This window comes from Lates calcarifer, unplaced genomic scaffold (assembly GCF_001640805.2).
Source record: "Lates calcarifer isolate ASB-BC8 unplaced genomic scaffold, TLL_Latcal_v3 _unitig_170_quiver_1334, whole genome shotgun sequence".
In the NCBI taxonomy this organism is placed as follows: Eukaryota; Metazoa; Chordata; class Actinopteri; family Centropomidae; genus Lates; species Lates calcarifer.
In genome coordinates, this window is record NW_026115705.1 from 1,535 (window position 1) to 23,704 (window position 22,170).

Sequence of the window (22,170 nt, forward strand, 5' to 3'; positions counted from 1 at the left end):
TATATTAGTTGACTTGCCGCGTCGGTTGAGCTGTCGTCAGCCATTTTGCAGTGAATGGGCCTATATTCAGCCGTGACAATAGTAGTACAGCAAATGATGTAAACTGATTTCTCCTAATACTATAAACTGTGCATACGAAGGTAACAGCGAGTAATTTTTAATTAAGAGTTTTTTTTCCTGTCTCCACCCCTGCAATGTCCCGTTTGCTCTAAATTGCCTTTGAACAGGTCGTTAACAATGGTGAAAATTTTTGTGGGAAATCTGCCCCGAGAGGCAGACCAGGATGAAATCAAGGCCTTTACCAGTACGGCACAGTCACAGAGTGTGCCATCATCAAGAACTACGCCTTCGTCCATATGGATGACCGCAAGGCCGCCACCAAAGCCATCAAAAACCTGCACCTCTTCAAGCTTCACGGCACATCAACGTGGAGACCGGAAGAACCAGGGCTCAGTCAAACTGCATGTAGCCAATGTAGAGAAGGGATCCGATGAAGAGCTCGCTCTCTTCGAGGAGTATGGCACGGTCACAGAGTGTGCTGTTGTCAAGATTTTGCTTTTGTACATATGTCCAACTCTGATGAGGCATGGATGCCATCAAGGGACTGGACACTGAATTTCAAGGTAAGTAAGGGTCATCATGTGAAGCAAGTATTCGTGAGGTTTGTGTGCTTACTTTGAACCTGGTTATGTAATATGTATTTTTTTCTGTTATGTGTGTTTGTTTGCTTTGTTTTCGTCTGTAGGCAATCCATGTCCAGATTTCCAAGAGCCGCCCCAGACATGACGAACGGGACGACTACCCCCCCTCCCCCCAGACAGAGGTGGCTACTGGCCCCCACGCTATCCAGGAGAGAGGCACGAGCCTCCCCCTCCCAGCTACCTGAGAGGCCGCCTCAGTCATATTCCCCAGGTTACCCAGCCCCTCCTCTGCCGCCCCCTCCCCCCTAGACGAGCTGTTTATCCTGACCGTCCCTATGAGGGTGAGAGGGACAGATATGGCGTGGTAGATTACTATGAGAAGTACAGAGCCCGTCCGTACGGCATGGCCTCCTACGAGGATCAGCGTGCCGGCGTCCCCTCCTCCCCCTCCCCCTCAGCCGTCGTCCGAGACCGTCTCATGACGTCGTCGCTTGACCCGTATGATCGTCGCCCCCTCCCACCTCCCCCGTCCTCGTACTACGCCCGAGATCGCAGCCCCCTCAGGAGAGCTCCTAGCACGCCAATGCCCCCCGCCAGTAACGGCTACTCCTACGAGCGCTCTCGACTCTCTCCGGTTTCCCGGGTCCCGGCATACGGAGTTCCACGTGCCAGGGACCCCCTACGCAGACCGGCTGCCCCCGCCACCGCCTGCACGCTACGCTTATTAAGCGAGGCCCCGACATGTGAAGGTGAGAATAGGTCTGAGGTAGATTGGTGTTCAGTATCTTTTCTCAAAATTTCCCTTCGACCCAGTGAAGACAGAGGCAGCTTGTGACAAGTGACGCACGCACTAGACTCTTGTGGAAAAACAAAGTTTGAAAAAGCATGCGTACGCAGTGTTATTCAACAAGTTGGTAATGCACGTCTGTGCACTAACCTGGATTTTAGCCAATACCATTTTTTAAAATTGAGGCTAAATCCGATAAAGGCAGACGGTCCAGTCTGGGATCAGTGTGACTGAAGAACCGTGTTTCGAGATGCAGAACTTGGACAAAAGTCAACATGGAGGTCATTGCGATGGAACAACGTGCTTGTATCAACAGTTGCAGACAGTTCATTTGTGTCATTTGCTCTTCTTTCAGGATCGTCGTCCGACTGCGTCGCCGCTCGCCGCCTCCTGATGCACGTGACACTATCCACTTCCTGTCTGCGGCTGAGCGCGTTAAGTTCCCCTGAGATGCTCACAGGAGGAACCGAATTGCCGACGTCCACGTCTGTTTTTGTTTTTATTATTTTGGGACAGTTTTTACTCTCGTATTTTTTTGCCCTGATTGTTTTAGTTTGTTATTGTGGTGTAGTATTTTTAATGCTTGACGTCAAGAGTTAGGCGTTTTTTTTTTTTTTTTTTTAAAATTGTACTTTTACGTTTGAAAACTTAGTGTTCTGATGTGGTGTGTAACCTTAGAAAGCTGAATCATTTCAGCAGCAGTTTCTAGGCGATACTTGTGACTGTAGATTTAACTGAACTGAATCATGTTTGGTATTAAATCTAGTCTGCACGTTGGTTCCATCATGTTAAACTTTTTCCATCGAAAAACTAAACCTCCATGTGGCGTTGCTGTGAAAATTTAAACTGCTAAGACGCAAGAGTTTGACACATGTAGAAAGTAACTGCTAGGTACTGCAGTTACCTTAAAGCGTTCATGTACCTGTCCATTGTCGATCTTTTTTTTTTTTTTTTTTTTTTAAATAAATCGAAATTGTGCAGTAATGTTGTTCACAGATGTGCTGAAAAACATGCCCAGCGCTGAAACACCTCATCACTGCAACCGCTTGAATTGATTCGAATCCTCTCCTAGGATCCTTCGAAAATATAAATTTAATGAATATGCGTTTATATAAGATGAAATCACGAATAACAAACTTGTGAAAATCGTCACGCTGATTAAAGAAATATATCTCTTCTCTGAAATACTACAGCTTTTATCATTCATCAGCGAACCTTTTTCCCTCAGTGCCAAAACTGAAAACCTCTTCACTTTATAGCTTAGGTGAGTAGAGGCGTTAACACTCAAGCAGGTGAGACTTCATAGATGAGACTAGTTTACCTTGAATCTGGGGGAGATGACATCAGAGGCTACTGGAGACCTTCAGAATCAACAGGTAAGTCCAGGGCTTTAAGCACCACTGGGACTGCACATGCTCACATTGAACTGTTTTATTGGTAAATATGAATAGTTCTGTACCACAGAGGTTTGTAACAGTGGAAATTATATTTTGTTTTTCACTCATTACCTGTTGGCAAAACTCCATTCAGCTGTAAATCTGCTGCTCTTTATTGCCAGTGTTTGTAATTCAAAATTATATACATTCAGGAGCTGGCAGCCCTGTATACAGCACTGACGGCACATTTAATACCAGACTTGAAGACCATGGTTAGATTTAGGTCCAATGTTTTTGAAACTGGAAATTAGTAAAGCATTTAGGTTAGTTAGGTTCAGTTAAACTGGACAAGAGTGAAGGTTTTGACTGAATGGACTTAATCAGAAAGTGCACATTTTTGTTTTACAGATGTTATCAGTATAACCTTTGTACAAAAGGGCAAAAAGTCAACAATACTGGGAGATTGCTATATTAGTCAATTTTACACAGAATTTTGATGGAGGTGAGAAGTTTACAGTACTCTGCTTTGTATTGCCATTTTGGATTCTGACCTGCATGAATAAAATATTTAAAACAATGACATGGCCTCCCTGTTAACTAATATACATTAATACTGTGTTCATGTTTCCAAATCACATCATTGTTACTACTAATAATGTGTCCTAATATATACAACTGAAGTTGTTTTTTAAAACACAGACCTTATTTTCCCATGTTTTTGGGTGTAAATGGTCGATGCAGTATTGAACAGAAATGGCTGCAATTAAATCCACTGGAATATCTGTTCAGTGGCCTGGTATGATGGTTTTGCTCAATATTGCAGCGATTCCAAAAAGTTTTATCCTTTTTAATCATTTACACCTAAAAGCATGGAAAATGAGGCCCAGGTTTAAAATATACTGGTTATCCTTTAATTGCATAATGGTCTTACTAGTGATAATTAGGATCAGTTGTAATTATGCAAGTCCTGAGTTCAGAGTTTCAGTACTGAAACCACACCATTATTTTTTTTCATACTTTTGAGTTATATAAAAAAAATTCTGCAAAACCTGTTTGTTTTTTTTAACAAAGCAAAATCATTCCCACAAGCAGCTGTAAAAGAACCTGTAGCCTGAATGAAATACAGACAAAACGGGCAAAATAATGTCAACACTTTCCTAATGATATTGTAGTTCAGAAAATGTCGGTTTTCAACACTACAAGTGCAAGGTTTAGCTTTGTGGTCATGGTACAACAGATTCCACAACAAAGAAACATTTTGGTTGCTACCACAAAAAGACTGAGGTTTGACACCCAGCTGTGGTTGTCATGAAACGAAGCTCTGCTGGTCTTGTGTTGAAAGTCGAACATTTTAATCACATGAAAACATTTAAAGTCTCCTTAGGTATAAAAAAAACGTGATTGTTTGTTAGATTTGATTATATGTAGACTTTATTGTAGAAATTAAAGTTCTACTTTTTATGCAGCGATACTCTAGAATAACAAATGCCTTTCACATTGATTCAGACTTTAGTGTTTCATGTATGTTGTTACATCATCAGTGGGTGTGGGACTGTCTCCCTTCCAAACGTTTTAGTTTCATTTTTCTTCATCTATAGATCCCACTGATGGCCAGCAGGGGGAACACGCTCATAATAAAAAATTAATTTCATCCATCACCCTAGCAGCAGTTTGGTTGTGCTGTTTGGTCAAGATGTTTAAAGGTCCAGTAAAATATGTTTATTGAGTAGCTAAGGTGTGTTCAGTCTTCAGAACCATGACTGCACTCAGAAAAGAATCACCTGGTTCATAGAGATGATGAATATTACACATTTTCATACAGTAAATTTATACTATATCTGCAAGTGTAAAAATGAATGAATCACTAAAAGTGACAGGTGATGGATCTAATCTTCAAATGTGCTTATTTCTGATCATCACTGTAGTGTAGTGCTTCAGTACTATAAACATACACGTCAATGAAGATGTTTCCCTGTGCTTAAATTCCCCCCATTATGTCAAGAACTCTGGAAGTTTGATAACTACGTCTATCAAGTCTTCAAACTATACAGCATGGAGGAAAACACATACGTTCATTTCTATCTCAACTATTTTAATTACTTTTATAGTCCACTTCAACCAGAGAATGAACAATTTTTCCATGAGTATTTTCAGGTGTGTGACATCACAGTTTCCCTCTTAAACACGTGGTTTAGCAAATGTAAGGTCACGATAAAAGACATGATGAGAAGATACACAGGAAGTTTAGATTAGATCTCTAATTTAAAAACAAAATACCTCCTGTTTTTTGATGAAATGGAGTTGTTTCAAAAAATCATTAGGCCTTTGTTGTGTGTGGTTGTGATGCAGAGAGCCGAGGGCCTGACTTCCTGTGGTTGAAACTTCATTTTTAGCTGTTACTGTTTATCACCACAGTGGAAAATAACAAGCACGGCATCAGTGGTTCTGCATGCCCATGCAAGCACATGTATCAGTTATAGTCAGACCACACTGTGCTGTCTCTCTTCCTGCCAAACAAGTGATGTGACCCTCTCTCACTCCTCCACTGCTGCATCTAACTCTCACTATAAGAGACTCTGGACAGTCACCAGTGTCCTCCATTAAACACCAATAAGATAGTGACAAGAAAGTTATTGTAATTTGAAAATGAAGCTAGATCTTTATTAAAAAAGTAGATTTGTGGACAAAGGAAAGGCATCAGATATGGCAAATTTGTAAATTCCTCTAATATACAAGTTGCACAAAATCCACAGGTTTCCATGATAAAGCATCAGTTCCACTCTGAGCTGCTGTTCCAGTGGTTTCCTGAGTCTATCTGGTGGCAGCGTACACAACATTTGGCTCCAGCTCTCTCTCTGATGGAGGCCTGCGCTTTCTCTTTGCTTTTGACTGGAAACTTAGAGCTGCGTAGTTCAGATCATCTGAGACTGGATTCTGCTTTTGTGGACTGTGTTCCTCTTCATTATGAGCTACAGAGACAAAGGCCTGGTCAACTCATTTCAACATCATCATCATTTATCACTACTGTTAATTGTATTTTGGCACGAAAGAAGTTTGGGATTATTCCATCATATTGACACAATTTAAAGTGAACAAAACCAAAGATAGATTCTGTAGGTATCAGAAGTACCTGTCTCACGTTTCCTGTATTTAACAGCCAGACCAATGACGACCATGACAAGGAAAACAGTCACAGCACCGAGGATCATACTTGTCAGCTTTGCTATTCCATCAGGTTCTTCTACAAGAAAGATCATTAGATTAAACTCTTCAGCTCCTTCATGGCTAACATTACAGAACCAAAGCTGCTTTACATCAACACTCTGTGCAATCAAAGAAATATTTAGGAGAATCTTACTCGTACACTCGCCGTCAACATGGTCACGAGGTTCATCACTGCCTTTAATGAGATGAGAATCATTTTATGTTGAATTTCTTTACATTATTCAGTTATGAGTTTCAACATATTGAAGCACAGATCAGAAGAACAGGCGCCAAAAGAAAGACAAGACTTCAATCTTACCTTGAACATTTAAATCTGTCACAGTAAGTCTTGTGTGTCCACTCATGTAAAATCCACAGAGATACAGTCCAGAGTCAGATACATCCACTTGTTTGATTTTAAGAGAGATTGTGGAGATGTTGGAGCTCATTTCATATTTGCCATTTTGAAATCCATCACAGAATGAAGCTTTGCCTTCAGAGCCGTACATAGAGGAGATACAGCTGATCTTGGTTTTGTTATAAAGTTTGGACCAAAATGTGTGAGTTGGAGCTGTGGAGGTGATGGAGCACAGCAGAGTGATGTCTTCACCAGACTGGACCTCCACAGTCTGAGACTCAGACACTGAGACAGAGATCCAGGCTGAAACACAGCAGAGACAACAAGAGAGCTGATAACGCAGCAGCACTACAACTTTAAAATATAACAACAATTAACAATGCAGTGGAAATTGAAGAAGTCAGTCAGTACTTACAGCAGAGAAGTAAAGCTGGTATCAAGGTGAAGCTCCTCATTGTGCGTCTGATCGTCTCACTGCAATGACACTTTATATCTGTGAGCTCTTGTACAGGGGGTTTGTTGGAAAGAGGCGGGCTGTTGTACATGTCTGTCTGTTCGTTCAATCTGGCCACATAAATGACTTCCGAACAAGAAGTGTTAAAACAAAAGCCAGAGGCTCAGCTGTCTCTTCTAAAGACCATTACCCTTCAAAGATGTATCAAAGTTTGACTATTAAAGTCAACTGTTCTCATCTCATCTGATAAAAAAAAAAGCTATTTGTAAAAGACTGACTTCAAAAAAAAAAAAAAATCATACTACAACTGAAAGGACATTTAACAGTGAAATGTGTGTTTGAGCTGCAGCAAACCAATAGTTCAATGCAGAGAGAAAGTTAATGAACACAGTGAAGTATTTTTGTGCTAAAAAGCCACACAGACTGTATGTTTGAGGAGTTAGAGGAGAAAACAGCTAAAATGACAGTTAATGTTGGACAGTGATCAAGTGGACACAGTAATATAAACTGTGTTGGATGTGTATTTTGCCTGTTATTTGCCGTTTCAACTTTATAAAGTGATTATATGTAAATGTTGTGCTAAACTAGCACAATAGATGGTTAATAAGCAGACAGTGTGACTTGTCACAGCAGGAAACGTTGCCTCTGCTCAGTTCAAGTGTCTCAGTGAGTCATGACCTGTGTGTCAGTGAGACAGCACGAACAACACCAGGACCCTGAATAAGCAGCTGAATGATTCATCATTCAAGGATCATTCATTGTATTATTTACACCTGTGCTTGTTGTACTCCGACAGTCACAGTCTGACCCTCAGTCCCCCTCAGCTGCTGTCTCCAGCCGCTGCTCATTTTCCTCCATGTCCATGTTCTCCCCCTCAGACCTGCAATTCCCCTTTGGCCCACAGGATGTCCCCAGACTTTTTCCCTGCTCCACTTGCTCACCAGTTTTTTTTGTAGTGAATTAGTCCCCCCCCCCCCCCCCCCCCCCCCAACTCACACACCTGATCCCAGTTTTCTCATCACCCTGTCTACACATACACGTGCCTGGATACCTGCCTGTCGTCTCGTCCACCTGTCTGACTGTGAGTCTGTTTTTCCCTTGTTAAAAGCTGCTTCACTGCATCAGCCTGCCTGTGTGTTAGCATTAGGGTCCTGCCTGTGCTGCTGTCAACAATCCCTGACAATCACATGACAAAATGTCTTCCATTAAAAAGGCCTATGTGCTGTGTGGTGGTCAAAGGTCTCCTTGGCTTCAGCAGGAGGACCATGTGGTCTCTCTGGCATGAGCACAGTCCATCAAGACGACCACTAGATTCATTGTTATTAGTCGTTTTGTGGCTGTTGCAGCTGACACTGTGAAGGATACACGCTGGAGGAGACAGCATGTAGCTGAAGGTTAGTCCTCCTGTGGTTGAGACTTCACTATAGGCTGATACACACAGGACTGTTAGCTACAGGGGGCTGTTCTTTGTATTTTTCAGCTGAATATTGATCCACTACAGGCTGCCAGGCTGTGGGTTCTGCTGCTAAAATAATCTAGTTTCTATTAAGAAATGTAATTATATATAATAATGATTTTGTGTAAGTGTGAAGACAGTCAGCACTCACTGCCCATTTTAGATTTTACTGTTACAGAGATTTGAGTGAACAGGCCTCATGACTTTCACCTCAGTTGTAGTCAGACCACACTGTGCTGTCTCTTCCTGTGAAGTGTACCTCTCTCACCCCCCCTCCCCCACTGCTGCAGACCCACATCTAACATCAGTGTAAGACAATGTGGGAGGTCATAAATGTCCTGTCTCCTCCTACATCAACCACTAATCATATTCTTTAGACAGAGAGAGAGAGACACAGAGAGAGAGAGAGAGAGAGAGAGCGGGTGATAATTAAAAACACAGCATCTTCAGATATTTGCGTGAATAGAAGCTCTTTATTGTAAAATCAGACTTTTTGTCAAAGTAACCAGGCACACAAAACCACAGCAGCACATGAACATATTAAAAGCATCAGTTCCACTCTGAGTCTATCTGCTGGCAGTGTAAATAACATGAGTCTCCTCTTCTCTCTCTGATGCAGGCCTCCTGTTTCTTATTGTTGGTGAATACAAACTCAGTGCTGCATCCTTCAAGTCACCAGAGTCCAGGTTCTGTAAATAAGAGGTAGGCCACTCTCATTTATAGGACTTAATAAACAGTATCAGATAATGTCAGATATAATAAAGTCATCTTAAATATACAGCGAAGAAATAATCCTGAAAGAAAGTGATTCTGGCATCTTTTAAACCTCAGACCAAACAAAAGTAAACTCACCTTGTTTCTCTGTGGATTCTGGTTTTCATCAGCGGCTGAATGAGAGGAAATAAATCTGATCAGCTCATTAATATGAATTGTTTTTGAAATAATAGGATTTGTTTGATAAGGAGGTTTAAACTTAACTTACTTAAAGTGAACCAAACCAAATATAGATTCTGTAGCTCTGAAAAGTACCTGTCTTAACAGCCAGACCAATGACGACCATGACAAGGAAAACAGTCACAGCACCGAGGATCATACTTGTCAGCTTTGCTATTCCATCAGGTTCTTCTACAAGAAAGATCATTAGATTAAACTCTTCAGCTCCTTCATGGCTAACATTACAGAACCAAAGCTGCTTTACATCAACACTCTGTGCAATCAAAGAAATATTTAGGAGAATCTTACTCGTACACTCGCCACCAACATGGTCATGAGGTTCATCACTGCCTTTAATGAGATATGAGAATCATTTTATGTTGAATTTCTTTACATTATTCAGTTATGAGTTTCAACATATTGAAGCACAGATCAGAAGAACAGGCGCCAAAAGAAAGACAAGACTTCAATCTTACCTTGAACATTTAAATCTGTCACAGTAAGTCTTGTGTGTCTACTTATGTAAAATCCACAGAGATACAGTCCAGAGTCAGATACATCCACTTGTTTGATTTTAAGAGAGATTGTGGTGATGTTGGAGCTCATTTCATATTTGCCATTTTGAAATCCATCACAGAATGAAGCTTTGCCTTCAGAGCCGTACATAGAAGAGATACAGCTGATCTTGGTTTTGTTATAAAGTTTGGACCAAAATGTGTAAGTTGGAGCTGTGGAGGTGCTGGAGCACAACAGAGTGACGTCTTCACCAGACTGGACCTCCACAGTCTGAGACTCAGACACTGAGACAGAGATCCAGGCTGAAACACAGCAGAGACAACAAGAGAGCTGATAACGCAGCAGCACTACAACTTTAAAATATAACAACAATTAACAATGCAGTGGAAATTGAAGAAGTCAGTCAGTACTTACAGCAGAGAAGTAAAGCTGGTATCAAGGTGAAGCTCCTCATTGTGCGTCTGATCGTCTCACTGCAATGACACTTTATATCTGTGAGCTCTTGTACAGGGGGTTTGTTGGAAAGAGGCGGGCTGTTGTACATGTCTGTCTGTTCGTTCAATCTGGCCACATAAATGACTTCCGAACAAGAAGTGTTAAAACAAAAGCCAGAGGCTCAGCTGTCTCTTCTAAAGACCATTACCCTTCAAAGATGTATCAAAGTTTGACTATTAAAGTCAACTGTTCTCATCTCATCTGATAAAAAAAAAAGCTATTTGTAAACTGACTGACTTCAAAAAAAAAAAAAAATCATACTACAACTGAAAGGACATTTAACAGTGAAATGTGTGTTTGAGCTGCAGCAAACCAATAGTTCAATGCAGAGAGAAAGTTAATGAACACAGTGAAGTATTTTTGTGCTAAAAAGCCACACAGACTGTATGTTTGAGGAGTTAGAGGAGAAAACAGCTAAAATGACAGTTAATGTTGGACATTGATCAAGTGGGCACAGTAATATAGACTGTGTTGGATGTGTATTTTGCCTGTTATTTGCCGTTTCAACTTTATAAAGTGATTATATGTAAATGTTGTGCTAAACTAGCACAATAGATGGTTAATAAACACACAGTGTGACTTGTCACAGCAGGAAACGTTGGCTCTGCTCAGTTCAAGTGTCTCAGTGAGTCATGACCTGTGTGTCAGTGAGACAGCACGAACAACACCAGGACCCTGAATAAGCAGCTGAATGATTCATCATTCAAGGATCATTCATTGTATTATTTACACCTGTGCTTGTTGTACTCTGACAGTCACAGTCTGACCCTCAGTCCCCCTCAGCTGCTGTCTCCAGCCGCTGCTCATTTTCCTCCATGTCCATGTTCTCCCCCTCAGACCTGCAATTCCCCTTTGGCCCACAGGATGTCCCCAGACTTTTTCCCTGCTCCACTTGCTCACCAGTTTTTTTGTAGTGAATTAGTTTCCCCCCCCAACTCACACACCTGATCCCAGTTTTCTCATCACCCTGTCTACACATACACATGCCTGGATAGCTGCCTGTCGTCTCGTCCACCTGTCTGACTGTGAGTCTGTTTTTCCCTTGTTAAAAGCTGCTTCACTGCATCAGCCTGCCTGTGCTGCTGTCAACAATCCCTGACAATCACATGACAAAATGTCTTCCATTAAAAAGGCCTATGTGCTGTGTGGTGGTCAAAGGTCTCCTTGGCTTCAGCAGGAGGACCATGTGGTCTCTCTGGCATGAGCACAGTCCATCAAGACGACCACTAGATTCATTGTTTTTAGTCGTTTTGTGGCTGTTGCAGCTGACACTGTGAAGGATACACGCTGGAGGAGATAGCATGTAGCTGAAGGTTAGTCCTCCTGTGGTTGAGACTTCACTATAGGCTGATACACACAGGACTGTTAGCTACAGGGGGCTGTTCTTTGTATTTTTCAGCTGAATATTTATCCGCTACAGGCTGCCAGGCTGTGGGTTCTGCTGCTAAAATAATCTAGTTTCTATTAAGAAATGTAATTATATATAATAATGATTTTGTGTAAGTGTGAAGACAGTCAGCACTCACTGCCCATTTTAGATTTTACTGTTACAGAGATTTGAGTGAACAGGCCTCATGACTTTCACCTCAGTTGTAGTCAGACCACACTTTGCTGTCTCTTCCTGTGAAGTGTACCTCTCTCACCCCCCCCCCCCCCCCCCTCCCCCACTGCTGCAGACCCACATCTAACATCAGTGTAAGACAATGTGGGAGGTCATAAATGTCCTGTCTCCTCCTACATCAACCACTAATCATATTCTTTAGACAGAGAGAGAGAGAGACACAGAGAGAGAGAGAGAGAGAGAGAGAGCGGGTGAGAATTAAAAACACAGTATCTTCAGATATTTGCGTGAATAGAAGCTCTTTATTGTAAAATCAGACTTTTTGTCAAAGTAACCAGGCACACAAAACCACAGCAGCACATGAACATGATAAAAGCATCAGTTCCACTCTGAGTCTATCTGCTGGCAGTGTAAATAACATGAGTCTCCTCTTCTCTCTCTGATGCAGGCCTCCTGTTTCTTATTGTTGGTGAATACAAACTCAGTGCTGCATCCTTCAAGTCACCAGAGTCCAGGTTCTGTAAATAAGAGGTAGGCCACTCTCATTTATAGGACTTAATAAACAGTATCAGATAATGTCAGATATAATAAAGTCATCTTAAATATACAGCGAAGAAATAATCCTGAAAGAAAGTGATTCTGGCATCTTTTAAACCTCAGACCAAACAAAAGTAAACTCACCTTGTTTCTCTGTGGATTCTGGTTTTCATCAGCGGCTGAATGAGAGGAAATAAATCTGATCAGCTCATTAATATGAATTGTTTTTGAAATAATAGGATTTGTTTGATAAGGAGGTTTAAACTTAACTTACTTAAAGTGAACCAAACCAAATATAGATTCTGTAGCTCTGAAAAGTACCTGTCTTAACAGCCAGACCAATGACGACCATGACAAGGAAAACAGTCACAGCACCGAGGATCATACTTGTCAGCTTTGCTATTCCATCAGGTTCTTCTACAAGAAAGATCATTAGATTAAACTCTTCAGCTCCTTCATGGCTAACATTACAGAACCAAAGCTGCTTTACATCAACACTCTGTGCAATCAAAGAAATATTTAGGAGAATCTTACTCGTACACTCGCCGTCAACATGGTTACGAGGTTCATCACTGCCTTTAATGAGATATGAGAATCATTTTATGTTGAATTTCTTTACATTATTCAGTTATGAGTTTCAACATATTGAAGCACAGATCAGAAGAACAGGCGCCAAAAGAAAGACAAGACTTCAATCTTACCTTGAACATTTAAATCTGTCACGGTAAGTCTTGTGTGTCTACTTATGTAAAATCCACAGAGATACAGTCCAGAGTCAGATACATCCACTTGTTTGATTTTAAGAGAGATTGTGGTGATGTTGGAGCTCATTTCATATTTGCCATTTTGAAATCCATCACAGAATGAAGCCTCGCCTTCAGAGCCGTACATAGAGGAGATACAGCTGATCTTGGTTTTGTTATAAAGTTTGGACCAAAATGTGTGAGTTGGAGCTGTGGAGGTGCTGGAGCACAGCAGAGTGATGTCTTCACCAGACTGGACCTCCACAGTCTGAGACTCAGACACTGAGACAGAGATCCAGGCTGAAACACAGCAGAGACAACAAGAGAGCTGATAACGCAGCAGCACTACAACTTTAAAATATAACAACAATTAACAATGCAGTGGAAATTGAAGAAGTCAGTCAGTACTTACAGCAGAGAAGTAAAGCTGGTATCAAGGTGAAGCTCCTCATTGTGCGTCTGATCGTCTCACTGCAATGACACTTTATATCTGTGAGCTCTTGTACAGGGGGTTTGTTGGAAAGAGGCGGGCTGTTGTACATGTCTGTCTGTTCGTTCAATCTGGCCACATAAATGACTTCCGAACAAGAAGTGTTAAAACAAAAGCCAGAGGCTCAGCTGTCTCTTCTAAAGACCATTACCCTTCAAAGATGTATCAAAGTTTGACTATTAAAGTCAACTGTTCTCATCTCATCTGATAAAAAAAAAGCTATTTGTAAAATACTGACTTAAAAAAAAAAATCATACTACAACTGAAAGGACATTTAACAGTGAAATGTGTGTTTGAGCTGCAGCAAACCAATAGTTCAATGCAGAGAGAAAGTTAATGAACACAGTGAAGTATTTTTGTGCTAAAAAGCCACACAGACTGTATGTTTGAGGAGTTAGAGGAGAAAACAGCTAAAATGACAGTTAATGTTGGACAGTGATCAAGTGGACACAGTAATATAAACTGTGTTGGATGTGTATTTTGCCTGTTATTTGCCGTTTCAACTTTATAAAGTGATTATATGTAAATGTTGTGCTAAACTAGCACAATAGATGGTTAATAAACACACAGTGTGACTTGTCACAGCAGGAAACGTTGCCTCTGCTCAGTTCAAGTGTCTCAGTGAGTCATGACCTGTGTGTCAGTGAGACAGCACGAACAACACCAGGACCCTGAAACTGAAGCAGCTGAATGATTCATCATTCAAGGATCATTCATTGTATTATTTACACCTGTGCTTGTTGTACTCCGACAGTCACAGTCTGACCCTCAGTCCCCCTCAGCTGCTGTCTCCAGCCGCTGCTCATTTTCCTCCATGTCCATGTTCTCCCCCTCAGACCTGCAATTCCCCTTTGGCCCACAGGATGTCCCCAGACTTTTTCCCTGCTCCACTTGCTCACCAGTTTTTTTGTAGTGAATTAGTTCCCCCCCCCCAACTCACACACCTGATCCCAGTTTTCTCATCACCCTGTCTACACATACACATGCCTGGATACCTGCCTGTCGTCTCGTCCACCTGTCTGACTGTGAGTCTGTTTTTCCCTTGTTAAAAGCTGCTTCACTGCATCAGCCTGCCTGTGTGTTAGCATTAGGGTCCTGCCTGTGCTGCTGTCAACAATCCCTGACAATCACATGACAAAATGTCTTCCATTAAAAAGGCCTATGTGCTGTGTGGTGGTCAAAGGTCTCCTTGGCTTCAGCAGGAGGACCATGTGGTCTCTCTGGCATGAGCACAGTCCATCAAGACGAGCACTAGATTCATTGTTATTAGTCGTTTTGTGGCTGTTGCAGCTGACACTGTGAAGGATACACGCTGGAGGAGATAGCATGTAGCTGAAGGTTAGTCCTCCTGTGGTTGAGACTTCACTATAGGCTGATACACACAGGACTGTTAGCTACAGGGGGCTGTTCTTTGTATTTTTCAGCTGAATATTTATCCGCTACAGGCTGCCAGGCTGTGGGTTCTGCTGCTAAAATAATCTAGTTTCTATTAAGAAATGTAATTATATATAATAATGATTTTGTGTAAGTGTGAAGACAGTCAGCACTCACTGCCCATTTTAGATTTTACTGTTACAGAGATTTGAGTGAACAGGCCTCATGACTTTCACCTCAGTTGTAGTCAGACCACACTGTGCTGTCTCTTCCTGTGAAGTGTACCTCTCTCACCCCCCCTCCCCCACTGCTGCAGACCCACATCTAACATCAGTGTAAGACAATGTGGGAGGTCATAAATGTCCTGTCTCCTCCTACATCAACCACTAATCATATTCTTTAGACAGAGAGAGAGAGAGACACAGAGAGAGAGAGAGAGAGAGAGCGGGTGAGAATTAAAAACACAGTATCTTCAGATATTTGCGTGAATAGAAGCTCTTTATTGTAAAATCAGACTTTTTGTCAAAGTAACCAGGCACACAAAACCACAGCAGCACATGAACATGATAAAAGCATCAGTTCCACTCTGAGTCTATCTGCTGGCAGTGTAAATAACATGAGTCTCCTCTTCTCTCTCTGATGCAGGCCTCCTGTTTCTTATTGTTGGTGAATACAAACTCAGTGCTGCATCCTTCAAGTCACCAGAGTCCAGGTTCTGTAAATAAGAGGTAGGCCACTCTCATTTATAGGACTTAATAAACAGTATCAGATAATGTCAGATATAATAAAGTCATCTTAAATATACAGCGAAGAAATAATCCTGAAAGAAAGTGATTCTGGCATCTTTTAAACCTCAGACCAAACAAAAGTAAACTCACCTTGTTTCTCTGTGGATTCTGGTTTTCATCAGCGGCTGAATGAGAGGAAATAAATCTGATCAGCTCATTAATATGAATTGTTTTTGAAATAATAGGATTTGTTTGATAAGGAGGTTTAAACTTAACTTACTTAAAGTGAACCAAACCAAATATAGATTCTGTAGCTCTGAAAAGTACCTGTCTTAACAGTCAGACCAATGACGACCATGACAAGGAAAACAGTCACAGCACCGAGGATCATACTTGTCAGCTTTGCTATTCCATCAGGTTCTTCTACAAGAAAGATCATTAGATTAAACTCTTCAGCTCCTTCATGGCTAACATTACAGAACCAAAGCTGCTTTACATCAACACTCTGTGCAATCAAAGAAATATTTAGGAGAATCTTACTCGTACACTCGCCACCAACATGGTCATGAGGTTCATCACTGCCTTTAATGAGATATGAGAATCATTTTATGTTGAATTTCTTTCCATTATTCAGTTATGAGTTTCAACATATTGAAGCACAGATCAGAAGAACAGGCGCCAAAAGAAAGACAAGACTTCAATCTTACCTTGAACATTTAAATCTGTCACAGTAAGTCTTGTGTGTCTACTCATGTAAAATCCACAGAGATACAGTCCAGAGTCAGATACATCCACTTGTTTGATTTTAAGAGAGATTGTGGTGATGTTGGAGCTCATTTCATATTTGCCATTTTGAAATCCATCACAGAATGAAGCCTCGCCTTCAGAGCCGTACATAGAAGAGATACAGCTGATCTTGGTTTTGTTATAAAGTTTGGACCAAAATGTGTGAGTTGGAGCTGTGGAGGTGTTGGAGCACAGCAGAGTGACGTTTTCACCAGACTGGACCTCCACAGTCTGAGACTCAGACACTGAGACAGAGATCCAGGCTGAAACACAGCAGAGACAACAAGAGAGCTGATAACGCAGCAGCACTACAACTTTAAAATATAACAACAATTAACAATGCAGTGGAAATTGAAGAAGTCAGTCAGTACTTACAGCAGAGAAGTAAAGCTGGTATCAAGGTGAAGCTCCTCATTGTGCGTCTGATCGTCTCACTGCAATGACACTTTATATCTGTGAGCTCTTGTACAGGGGGTTTGTTGGAAAGAGGCGGGCTGTTGTACATGTCTGTCTGTTTGTTCAATCTGGCCACATAAATGACTTCCGAACAAGAAGTCAGGACCTCAGAAAGTGATTTATGACCTTTATAATTAACATGTTTAATTTAATTTAACATGTAAGTAGTTGCTCTCAATATATGCATTGTAAAATGTTGGAAGTGGCATAATAGATGATTTAAAAAGCAGTAAGGAATTAAAAACGGTTATCATCTTTAAATCAAAGTACAAAGATCAGTAAAAAGCATAGACCCTGTCCCTGAGACACCTGCGGGACATCAACAGAGAGGACATGTAGACTCACTCAGAAGAGCTGATGAGGGGAACCTGCAGCCTCTAGAGGCTCTAAATGATCAGGGCCTGAACTAAAGGGACCATGTAATGTCTGAAACACAACAGAAGGTCAAACCCTTTTCTGTGTTTACATTTATTAGAATACAAAATAGAAAAAGACAAGTACAGGCAGTTTTAAAGGACGACACATTCTTTTTTGAGGTCTCTTCTCTAAAAATCAATTCACTCAGCAGTTACACATATTAGAAAAGTTCTGCAGTAGACTGAGACTGTAACTTAAAAATAACAGAAAAAACAAAATCTTTGTATCTCTGGTCTTGTTTGTCCTTTCAGTGTTACATTAAGTCTGTGGTAACACAGTCCTTCAGGAGTGAGGTAAAGACATTGGGTTTATTTTTGATTCCTTGTGTTTTGTGGCAGCTGCAGCTTATATTGTGAAAGTTACAGACTGGAGAAAATAGCGTGCGGCTGGAGGCCGGTCTTCCTGTGGTGTAGATTTCACCCAAGTTACACCCAGCCACACAGAGAGAGGAACTAATATAGAAGCTGATTTTCTCTGCTTGACAGAAGGAAGACGTCCATTTACTGCTTCACCTTTATTTCTTTATTCGTACGGCTTTGATCTGACAGGCCTCGTGATTTTCACCTCAGATCATACTGTGCTGTGTCTTCCTGCCAGAGAAGTGATGTGTACCTCCACTGCTGCAGACCTCCATCTAACTCTCACTACAAGAGACAACCATCAAACAAAACCTTACTGGCTCTTCATACATCAAACACCAGTCATATATTCTTTTGTACTCAGACTAAGATCTAAGGCTGACAAAATAGGCAAGAGAGAGAAAGGAAGAAACAGGTTACAAGTGAAGCGATAGAGCCTCCTCCCAGCCACCCGCACCCAGCACCAGAGCAGACTGACATGACGAAGCGTCGGGTCCACATCGAACCGCAGTCCCAGTTTCTCCCTAAATCAGTCAGGTGGCAGCAGAAATAGCATCAGGATCCACCCTGCTCTCTGATGCAGGTGTCCTGATGCTGTTTGCCGTTGGACGGAAAAGCAGCGTCGCGTAGTTCAGGTCGTCACTCTGAAAGTAAAAGCACCCCCAGTTACTCTTTTCCTCACAGCCACATTTAAGTTCACTTTAAAGCTTCATAGACTTAAATCATCACCTGCTTCCGCTGTGAGTTCTGTCCTTCATGAGCTAAAAGACAAACAAGACTTCTGGTCAGTTCACTGAATATTAAAAACACTGCGCAGCTTGTAAAAGGATATAAAAATAAAATAAAATAGCTTTCATCAAATACCTCTCTGAAGCTGTTTGATTCGAACAACTAGACCAATAATGACCATGACGAGGAAAAGAGTCACACCACCCAGGATCACACTCGTCAGCTTTGTTAATCCGTCAGGCTCTTCTGTAAAGAAGATCACTGAGTTAGGCTCTCTGTACACTTCAACACTCATGGCTTGAGATCTGATTAACATTTAAATGCACAGAGGTGACTCTGTGGATGAGCTGTTTCCAACAACTGACAAAAAATCTAAATCTAGAATAACGAATAAAGACAATTTGTCAGTTGTTGATATTATTTTGACAGGAATCCAATGCAGTAGCAGGCGACATTCTTACCTTGAACCTTTAAATATGTTGCGCTAACAATAACGGGGTGTCTGCTTATATAATATCCACAGAAATACAGTCCAGAGTCAGATGAATCCACATCCTTCATTTTGAGAAAGACAGTAGAGATGTTGGATCTCATTTCATATTTTCCCTCTTGGACTCCACTACAGAGTGAAGCAGGGTCAGTGGCTGTGTAGATGGAGGAAATGCAGCGGGGCTGGGTTCTGTTGGTCAGTCTGAACCAGATTATCTGAGAAGGAGAAGTGGTAAAGTTGGAGCACAGCAGTGTGGCTTCTTCACCAGACTGGACCTCCACAGTCTGAGACTCAGAAACTGAGATGCAGCCTGAAACACACAGCAGAGATGTTAATCCTTTGGCTGATACAGCAACAAGAACCTGCTTGATTTGATAATAGTCAGCGGCGCAGTTGATGCCGTGGTGTGTTTCAGTGCCAGTACTTACTGAGGCTGCAGACAAGTAAAGCTGCTATCAAAGCGAGGATCATCACTGTGCGTGTGACAGTGTCACAGCTATGGCTCTTTACAGCAGTGTAAAGGGGTTTATAGAGGTGGGCTGGTTCTGATGCTTATCTTGTTGTTTACACTGATTCATAACACACCGTGAGATTGAAACACTGCAGTAAATAGTGAGTAAAAGTGACAGTGGAGTTGGGTGGAAGCTGCACCTGCTGTAGTTCTGCTGTGATCCTACCTGTTTCTACAGACACCTGTGCAGTTCCTCTGGTGATGGATGTTTTTCAGACACTATACAAACATAGAGGCGTCTTTTGGTCTGCTGCCCACTGTTTATTTATAGATCTTATTCTTAGCGAGCTCTGTGTTAACAGGCCTCATGATTTTTCGCCTCAGTCGTGTTCAGACCACACTGTGCTGTCTCTTCCTGTCAAAGCGGCGATGTGTTGCTGATGGTTAGTCAGTTGTTATAAGCTGGTCCTCGGAAAAACACAGCCTCATTCAGCTCTATGCGTTATGGTCAAATCAGCTAAACAGCTAAACTTCCTCAGTCATCAAACAGTGTGTTTACTGGATCCTCTATCAAACACCATAATATCATAATATTCTGCTCTCAGACTGAGATACAAGACAATTACAAGTATACACACAGAAATAAAGACACAGATGAGGAATAAGAATCAGCAGCACCAAGAATATTGTGCATTTTGCATGAATTTCAGTCACAGGGTCAGACCTTTTGAACAACATGACAGTAATACACCAGTGGTTTAATAATAAAACATCAGTTCCACTCTGAGCTGCAGTCCCAGGTGCTTCCTTGGTCTATCTGGTGGCAGAATAAATAGCATTTAACTCCAGCTCGCTCTCTGATGCAGGCCCACTGTTTCTGCTTTTCTTTGGACGAAAAGTCACTGTTGCATAGTTCAGCTCATCTGAGCCCAGATTCTGTGAATAACAAGAGTTTCAGTCACTCATCTCACACAGCTGCATGTGTGGGGAAAAGACAGTATCAAAAAATTAAAAACTTAATAATCATCACCTCTGCCTGTTGTGGATTCTTTTCTCCAACATGAGCTACAAGACAGAGAGATGTATCTGCTTAATTGACTTGCAGCTTAAACACAGGATGTGAAAATAGAATAATACAGAGTAGAAATACCTTTCTGAAGCTTTTTGATCTTGACAATAAGACCAACAATGACCAAAGCGAGAAAAACTGTCAGACCACCCAGGATCACACTCATCTTTGTAACTCCTACGAGGAAGACTGTTACATTAGAATTTGTACAATTTCTAACTCTGGTGGCATGAGACCTGATTAATATTAAAAACTGACACTGACAGTAGAGAAATGTTAACGTGAGCAAGGGAGAATTTAGAATATGACTGTGCTGTTGACAATAGTCCCTCAAAATCCTTATTTTGACAAGCAGCAAATGGCCACATCGACCAAAAGACAGACAAGCCTGAACAACAATCTTACCTTGAACCTCTAAATATGTTGCACCGACAATAACTGGGTTGCTGGTTATGTGATATCCACAGAAATACAGTCCAGAGTCAGACGAATCCACTTTTCTGATTTTGAGGAAGACAGTAGAGCTGTTGGATGTCACTTCAAATCTGTCATTTTGAAAACCATCACAGAATGAGGCAGGCCTAGAGGACGTGTATATAGTGGAAATACAGCTGGGCTTCAATAGCTTGACCACTCTGAACCAGATTATCAGAGTAGGAGAACTGGTAAAGTTAGTACACAGCAGAGTGACCTCTTCGCCAGGCTGTACCTCCACAGTGTGAAACTCAGAAACTGAGATGGAGATCCAGCCTGAAACACACACACAACTGAAAAAGCTGCAGGAACACAAACAATAACTTATAATTGTAGGTGATGTTTCTTCAATGTCAGTACTCACTGAGGCTGAGGAGAAGTAAACCTGACATCAAGGTAAAGTTCCTCATTGTGCGTACGATTGTGTCGCTGTAATGACACTTTACAACTCTGTTCTGCAACGCAGTCTGAGGAGGCGGAGGGTTTTTTTGGGGGTGGGGGTTTGCAGTTGCTGTAGTTTAGCTGTCTGATAGTCTGTCATGTGTTCAATATGTTCAGTCTGGAGCAGAGTGAATGGTTTCAGAGGAGTGTCCTGCTACTTTTTCTCACACTTTCAGAGGAGATGGACAGGAAACAACAGGAAGTTCACTAAAAACTCAGAAATCAAACACAAAAACATCAGATTTCAAAATCTGTGATGCAGGTTTATTGTTCTCTTGCTTGGTACATCAAGACCAATGCTGTGTGTAGTTATGATGCAGAGAGCTGAAAGCTGAGCTTCCTCTGGTCAACACCTCTATCATGATACAGACACAAATACCTCACTGATACAGACAGAGCTGTTTGTCACCACAGTGTAAAGTGCTTCAAATGAGCAGCTGGGAGGTCTCATTCATCTGTATTCTTTATTCCAAATAGCAAACATAGCATGTTGAACAGTTTCCACTCTGAGCTGCAGTTCCAGTCGCTTCCTGAGTCTCTGTGGTGGCAGCATACTTAACATTTAGCACCAGCTCTCTCTGTGATACACACCTGTTCCACTTTACTCTGGGACATAGTCTCTGCTGTGTGAGTGCAGGTCATCAGAGCCCAGACTCAATAAGAGTATTTACACTCACCCATCTCACATAGTTGGGCATGAAGGAAAAACAATGACCCAGTGTGCAATTACACAACACATATACAGTGGTGGAAAAAAGTTTTCGGACACCACATGCATTTGTGAAATACTGCATTAAGAATCACTCTTCAAGTGATTCAAGTGGGTCTTCAAGTGCAATTTCTTT

The 22,170-nt window shown here is 41.5% G+C and overlaps 4 protein-coding genes, 1 long non-coding RNA gene and 1 pseudogene across 7 annotated transcripts; 1 reads left to right on the forward strand and 5 right to left on the reverse strand.

The window, feature by feature from the left end:
• The first annotated feature begins 237 nt into the window (after positions 1–237).
• On the forward strand, positions 238–1,932 carry LOC108890246 (RNA-binding protein 4B-like; annotated as a pseudogene).
• Positions 1,933–5,468: 3,536 nt separating this feature from the next.
• On the reverse strand, positions 5,469–7,005 carry LOC108890242 (uncharacterized). The gene is made up of 5 exons (XM_051067514.1): positions 6,782–7,005; positions 6,328–6,669; positions 6,163–6,204; positions 5,935–6,045; positions 5,469–5,773 (listed from the first exon to the last, which is right to left on the reverse strand). Exons 1-5 carry the CDS (start codon positions 6,909–6,911, stop codon positions 5,616–5,618), a joined length of 783 nt encoding a protein of 260 aa, XP_050923471.1. The 5' UTR covers positions 6,912–7,005; the 3' UTR covers positions 5,469–5,615.
• A 1,748-nt stretch (positions 7,006–8,753) lies between these two features.
• Positions 8,754–10,362, reverse strand: LOC127139587 (uncharacterized). The gene is made up of 6 exons (XM_051067518.1): positions 10,140–10,362; positions 9,686–10,027; positions 9,519–9,560; positions 9,306–9,401; positions 9,129–9,163; positions 8,754–8,965 (listed from the first exon to the last, which is right to left on the reverse strand). The coding sequence occupies exons 1-6, from the start codon at positions 10,267–10,269 to the stop codon at positions 8,843–8,845; spliced, it is 768 nt and encodes a 255-aa protein (XP_050923475.1). The 5' UTR covers positions 10,270–10,362; the 3' UTR covers positions 8,754–8,842.
• Positions 10,363–12,063: 1,701 nt separating this feature from the next.
• On the reverse strand, positions 12,064–16,871 carry LOC127139586 (uncharacterized). Of its 3 annotated transcripts, none has more exons than XM_051067517.1 (6): positions 16,815–16,871; positions 13,020–13,361; positions 12,853–12,894; positions 12,640–12,735; positions 12,463–12,497; positions 12,064–12,299 (listed from the first exon to the last, which is right to left on the reverse strand). In XM_051067517.1, the coding sequence occupies exons 1-6, from the start codon at positions 16,852–16,854 to the stop codon at positions 12,177–12,179; spliced, it is 678 nt and encodes a 225-aa protein (XP_050923474.1). In that variant the 5' UTR covers positions 16,855–16,871; the 3' UTR covers positions 12,064–12,176. The 3 variants fall into 3 exon arrangements, with proteins under 3 accessions (XP_050923474.1, XP_050923473.1, XP_050923472.1); XM_051067516.1 differs by lacking the exons at positions 12,853–12,894; positions 13,020–13,361 and adding exons at positions 16,194–16,235; positions 16,361–16,702; XM_051067515.1 differs by lacking the exon at positions 16,815–16,871 and adding an exon at positions 13,474–13,697.
• LOC127139588 (uncharacterized) lies at positions 15,405–15,904 on the reverse strand. The gene is made up of 2 exons (XR_007809828.1): positions 15,804–15,904; positions 15,405–15,640 (listed from the first exon to the last, which is right to left on the reverse strand). It is a non-coding gene; the product is annotated as an uncharacterized LOC127139588 (long non-coding RNA).
• A 1,670-nt stretch (positions 16,872–18,541) lies between the features above and the next one.
• Positions 18,542–21,391, reverse strand: LOC108890243 (uncharacterized). Its single transcript, XM_051067513.1, has 5 exons — positions 21,249–21,391; positions 20,816–21,160; positions 20,492–20,587; positions 20,372–20,406; positions 18,542–20,277 (listed from the first exon to the last, which is right to left on the reverse strand). Exons 1-5 carry the CDS (start codon positions 21,292–21,294, stop codon positions 20,155–20,157), a joined length of 645 nt encoding a protein of 214 aa, XP_050923470.1. The 5' UTR covers positions 21,295–21,391; the 3' UTR covers positions 18,542–20,154.
• Positions 21,392–22,170: the final 779 nt, after the last annotated feature.

Excerpts from the sequence above, each read along its gene's own strand:
- LOC127139587 (XM_051067518.1), bottom strand. The coding sequence starts at position 10,269 with ATGTACAACAGCCCGCCTCTTTCCAACAAACCCCCTGTACAAGAGCTC. Across the intron at positions 10,028-10,139 it reads ACCAGCTTTACTTCTCTGCT|CCTGGATCTCTGTCTCAGTG; the intron begins GTAAGTACTGAC and ends GCTGTGTTTCAG. Across the intron at positions 9,561-9,685 it reads GACAGATTTAAATGTTCAAG|GCAGTGATGAACCTCATGAC; the intron begins GTAAGATTGAAG and ends ATCTCATTAAAG.
- LOC108890242 (XM_051067514.1), bottom strand. The coding sequence starts at position 6,911 with ATGTACAACAGCCCGCCTCTTTCCAACAAACCCCCTGTACAAGAGCTC. Across the intron at positions 6,205-6,327 it reads GACAGATTTAAATGTTCAAG|GCAGTGATGAACCTCGTGAC; the intron begins GTAAGATTGAAG and ends ATCTCATTAAAG. Across the intron at positions 6,046-6,162 it reads TGTTGACGGCGAGTGTACGA|AAGAACCTGATGGAATAGCA; the intron begins GTAAGATTCTCC and ends TCTTTCTTGTAG.
- LOC108890243 (XM_051067513.1), bottom strand. The coding sequence starts at position 21,294 with ATGAGGAACTTTACCTTGATGTCAGGTTTACTTCTCCTCAGCCTCA. Across the intron at positions 20,588-20,815 it reads AACATATTTAGAGGTTCAAG|GAGTTACAAAGATGAGTGTG; the intron begins GTAAGATTGTTG and ends TCTTCCTCGTAG. Across the intron at positions 20,278-20,371 it reads AGAATCCACAACAGGCAGAG|AATCTGGGCTCAGATGAGCT; the intron begins GTGATGATTATT and ends TGTTATTCACAG.
- LOC127139586 (XM_051067515.1), bottom strand. The coding sequence starts at position 13,603 with ATGTACAACAGCCCGCCTCTTTCCAACAAACCCCCTGTACAAGAGCTC. Across the intron at positions 12,895-13,019 it reads GACAGATTTAAATGTTCAAG|GCAGTGATGAACCTCGTAAC; the intron begins GTAAGATTGAAG and ends ATCTCATTAAAG. Across the intron at positions 12,736-12,852 it reads TGTTGACGGCGAGTGTACGA|AAGAACCTGATGGAATAGCA; the intron begins GTAAGATTCTCC and ends TCTTTCTTGTAG.